At 52.7% G+C, this 4176-nt stretch overlaps 2 protein-coding genes across 2 annotated transcripts; both read left to right on the top strand.

Annotated features, from left to right (window-relative positions):
- Positions 1-1395, top strand: T310_1912 (uncharacterized protein; the record flags this gene model as incomplete). Its single annotated transcript, XM_013475258.1, has 4 exons — positions 1-732; positions 786-960; positions 1184-1255; positions 1304-1395. Coding segments are annotated over 4 exons (1071 nt in total), but the record flags the coding sequence as incomplete, so codon positions are not given.
- A 925-nt stretch (positions 1396-2320) lies between these two features.
- Positions 2321-3873, top strand: T310_1911 (uncharacterized protein; the record flags this gene model as incomplete). Its single annotated transcript, XM_013475257.1, has 2 exons — positions 2321-2903; positions 2945-3873. The coding sequence occupies 2 exons, from the start codon at positions 2321-2323 to the stop codon at positions 3871-3873; spliced, it is 1512 nt and encodes a 503-aa protein (XP_013330711.1).
- Positions 3874-4176: the final 303 nt, after the last annotated feature.

The following is a 4176-nucleotide window of genomic DNA, read 5'->3' as shown; positions in this document are numbered from 1 at the left end:
GACAGAACGGACAGAATCAACTTTCTCTCGCTGGGAATGGGGACAGTGATTGACCCGTCCCTCACCAGCCCCAGCATTGGCAGGAAAAGAACACTCGCCCGACGTCTCTACGGATACGTCACAGGCGACCACGTCCCGCTTCCAAACCCTCCCGACACGGCCTTGAAGCCCTGGGACGGCGTCGGGGACTGTTGGTGCAGTGTGCCCTCCAACGCAGGACTGGCACAGATGGCGATCCTGCTTGGCCAGCGGGCCGTGCCCGAGGAGGTCGTGGTCGAACATATTCCGAAGGGGGCCTCTCCCGACCCTGACATCGCGCCGCGGGAGATGGAGCTCTGGGCGCAGTTCAAGCCCCATCATGGTCCTGTAGCCGCTACTACCGCGGTGACCTCGGACTCCTCCCCAGTCGCCTCTCCTCCGCCATCGCGGTTCCGCCCTTCGTTCTTGGGCCGTTTCTTCTCATCTTCTAGGTCCTCTCCCACAAATTCAACACCATCGCCGTCCGCAACTCTCGCCTCCTCGCCGTTGTCGCTGTCCTCACTACACGACACCATCCTGGAAACCCTGCACCGGGCGTACCCAAACGAGCCCGAAGCGGCGTATTCGAACGACGCGCTCCTCGGACCGTCCTTCTTCCGCGTAGGCAAGTGGCAGTACGATCGCGACGGTGAGCCCGTTCAGCGCTTCACGTTGAACGCCATTGTCGACCAGCCCACGCTGCGTGTGGACAAGGTCGTGTTCCGCGTGAAGTCTAGTTGGGGGGCGCCGCATACGTGTCTCTATAGGTTGAAGCTGTATGGGCATGTGTAGTTGGCATTCTGCCGAGTCAAGACTGGTTTGCTTCGATCGCAGGTGGCGTTCCTACTTTGTGTACTCTGTACTCTTTTTTCAATTTCAAGGACTGGACTACTGTGGACTGGACTGCTGGCTTCTGGCGTCAAGGATGGCGTTTCTCTGTAGGTAGTTACCTAGGTAGTTAGTTAGGTCATCTCATCACGTGCATAGCATATATCTGGCGTGGTTCATAATAAGGATTTGGGAATTTTTTTCTTTTTTTAATCCTCAGACAGATCGATCGATCAATACCTATCGATTATAATGTGCATGGTCTGGGATTGTGGATTTCTATTCTTCATTTTTTTTTTGCCTTTTCTTTTTGCATCCGCTGTAACTTAGCTAATAGCTAAAGATCCTTTGTTGTTGGATTCATATGGTGTTCTGTTCATCCAGGATAAGATATTTAATAGTTGGAGTAGTATGTCTGGTACCTATTCTAATTCTAAAAAAAGCTTACTTCTTCCAGTAATGGATGGTGCTTTTTTTTCTTTTGCCCCTATTATTAGCTCTATTTCTGTGGCTTCCAACATTCAGGCAATTAATAAGAGTGATACGTAGGTAGAGAAATTGGTGTGCATTTGGCAATTCTTTTTTTTTTACCTCGACTCCAGAAGGAGAGAGGGGGTTTGATGTAAACGCCCCGAAACACTCCGAGAAACAAACAGAAATATACAGAGTAATGGCTTTTTGTCAATACCTCACAGGATGATCATATAAATATTAATGAATGATCAATGATGGCAGCTAGTAGAGTACCACATAGAGACAGCGTGTGCGGTACGTACGGTATGCACCGGAACAGTATCTTGATTTTCTAAGTAATAACCTCGACTAAGAGATTCTCGTTCGGAACCTGCACGCATCCACAGCCGATGATCGATAGATAGATAGATCTCCCGATAACGAGCGCCCCCGCCAAAATGATATGATAGCGATAGCGATAGGGCTGCTGTTCGCGCTCTCTATGGTCAGTTTTGTTGAAGCGTTATTTATTATTATTGTTAATGTTATTATTTGACGAAATATGGAACTACCTAACCGTCCTGACGCCTCAATCTCACCGCTTGTTCGTTCGTTGGTTGTGTCCATGGACTGACCCGCTAGATACCTACCTAGGTAGGTAGATAGATAGAGATGGGAATAATGCCGGGAGATTCCTATACGGAGTATGTACATGTTTTGCTGTCTTAATCCCCCTGTCCGGTTGTTTTCTCATGCCGAACTGCCACTAATTATTAATGTTACTGCTGAGTGCAGATGCCCTTTCTAGGTGGTCCTGTCGACATGCCGTAAAAGACCGCGAATAATATGTATCCACTGCGGAGCGATACCACGCCTCGATAGGCATTGTTCCTTGGCTTGCCAATCTGCCGACTCTCTGAATTTGAAAATTTATATACATTAGGTACCGGAATTTCGACTACCTACTGTTTGACCACCTACTGGACTGGAGGTCCACCGTCAACCTACACATCGCCACACCATGGTGGCCGACACAATCGACCAGACGCAAGATGATATCCCCAACGAATACACACAGCTCCTCCCAAAGCCTCCGGACGATGAAATCGCTCGAGATCCAGCGGCAGTCCGCTCAACCAGCCGTCTTGTGGCCGCAGAGTTTCTGCTCCTGCTAAAGGCCTCCATCCCGGTCATTCTGGCCTACACGCTGCAGAACAGTCTGCAGACCATCTCCGTGCTGATCGTCGGCCGGCTGTCGCCCGAGCATCTCGCCGTGGCCGCCTTCTCGTACATGTTCGCCATGTGCACGGCATGGCTCATCGCCTTGGGAGGCACGACCGCCCTAGACACCCTGGCGTCGTCGACCTTCACCGGCAGCACGAACAAACACGACTTGGGTATCCTCCTGCAACGCGGGTTCGTCATTCTGGGTCTTTTCTACGTGCCCGTAGCGCTCCTGTGGGCGTGCGCAGAACCTGTCTTCATACTCCTGGGCCAAGACCCCGATTTGTCGAGACAGAGCGCCCGTTTCTTGACCTGTCTGATCCCTGGTGGCCTGGGTTATATCTACTTTGAGGCTATGAAGAAGTACCTCCAAGCTCAAGGTATGTATTTTTTTTCGGATGGGGTAGAGATGAGACTGCAGACCTGACAAATTTTTTCTCGACAGAAATCATGCGCCCTGGCACCTACGTCCTTCTGCTCACATCACCGATCAATGCCGGTCTCAACTATCTTTTCTGCTACACTTTCAAGATTGGATTGCTTGGAGCCCCCCTGGCGACCAGCGTCTCGTACTGGCTTTCCTTTGCTCTCCTCGTGCTCTACACGCGCTTCGTGGCCGGACACGAGTGCTGGGGCGGCTGGACACGCAAGGCATTCAGCAACATGGGCACGTTTGCCCGTCTGGCGATCATGGGCGTCATCCACGTCGGCACGGAGTGGTGGGCGTTTGAAATCGTCGCCCTCGCCGCCGGGAGGCTGGGCACGATCCCGCTCGCTGCGCAGAGCGTCATCATGACGGCCGACCAGGTCATGAACACGATCCCCTTTGGCGTCGGAGTAGCTGCCTCTGCGCGCGTGGGCAATCTGCTGGGCGCGCGAAACGCCAGGGGAGCAGCGCGGGCTGCCAACACGGCGGCCTGGCTGAGCATGGTCCTGGGCGGCGTGGTGCTGGCGGTCCTGATGGGCACGCGCAACCACTTCGCCAAGATCTTCAACGACGACGAGCGCGTCGTCCGCCTCGTCGCGGAGGTGCTGCCGTACGTCGCGCTCTTCCAGATCGCGGACGGCCTGAACGGCAGCTGCGGCGGTAGTCTGAGGGGCATGGGCCGCCAGCACATCGGGGCTGCGGTCAACATCGCCAGTTACTACTGCGGCGCGCTGCCGCTGGGGGTGTGGCTGGCGTTCCACGGCTGGGGGCTCAAGGGGCTCTGGGTCGGCCAGTGCATCGCGCTGTATCTGGTCGGGATGCTGGAATGGGCCATTGTCGCGCTGAGCGACTGGAAGAAGGAGGTGGAGAAGGCGTTTTTGCGGATGGACGGGCATCAGCGTGATCAGCACGATCAGCAGTAGATAAAGAATGGGATACGGAGTAGATAGATCATGTATGTTGTACATATATCTAACTATACAGATGGTTTAGCTAAGACAAAATAATCTCTACGGAAATTGCAGTTTATCAACAATGTGAACCGCATTGTCAGTACCTCTTGCAGCAAAACAAAAAGAACCTGCTAACCTCACATCCAGGATATTATCCATAATCCAACCCTCTAGGTAGGTAATAATTCCGACATTAAACCCGTCCTTGTTCTTCTCTCTCTCTCTCTCTTTCTTTTTTTTTCCCCTTTTCTCCTCAATTTTTCAGATTCATCC

Source organism: Rasamsonia emersonii (assembly GCF_000968595.1).
Source record: "Rasamsonia emersonii CBS 393.64 chromosome Unknown ctg1118621760005, whole genome shotgun sequence".
Classification (NCBI taxonomy): Eukaryota; Fungi; Ascomycota; class Eurotiomycetes; order Eurotiales; family Trichocomaceae; genus Rasamsonia; species Rasamsonia emersonii.
This window is presented reverse-complemented; position numbering and strand designations above follow the sequence as displayed.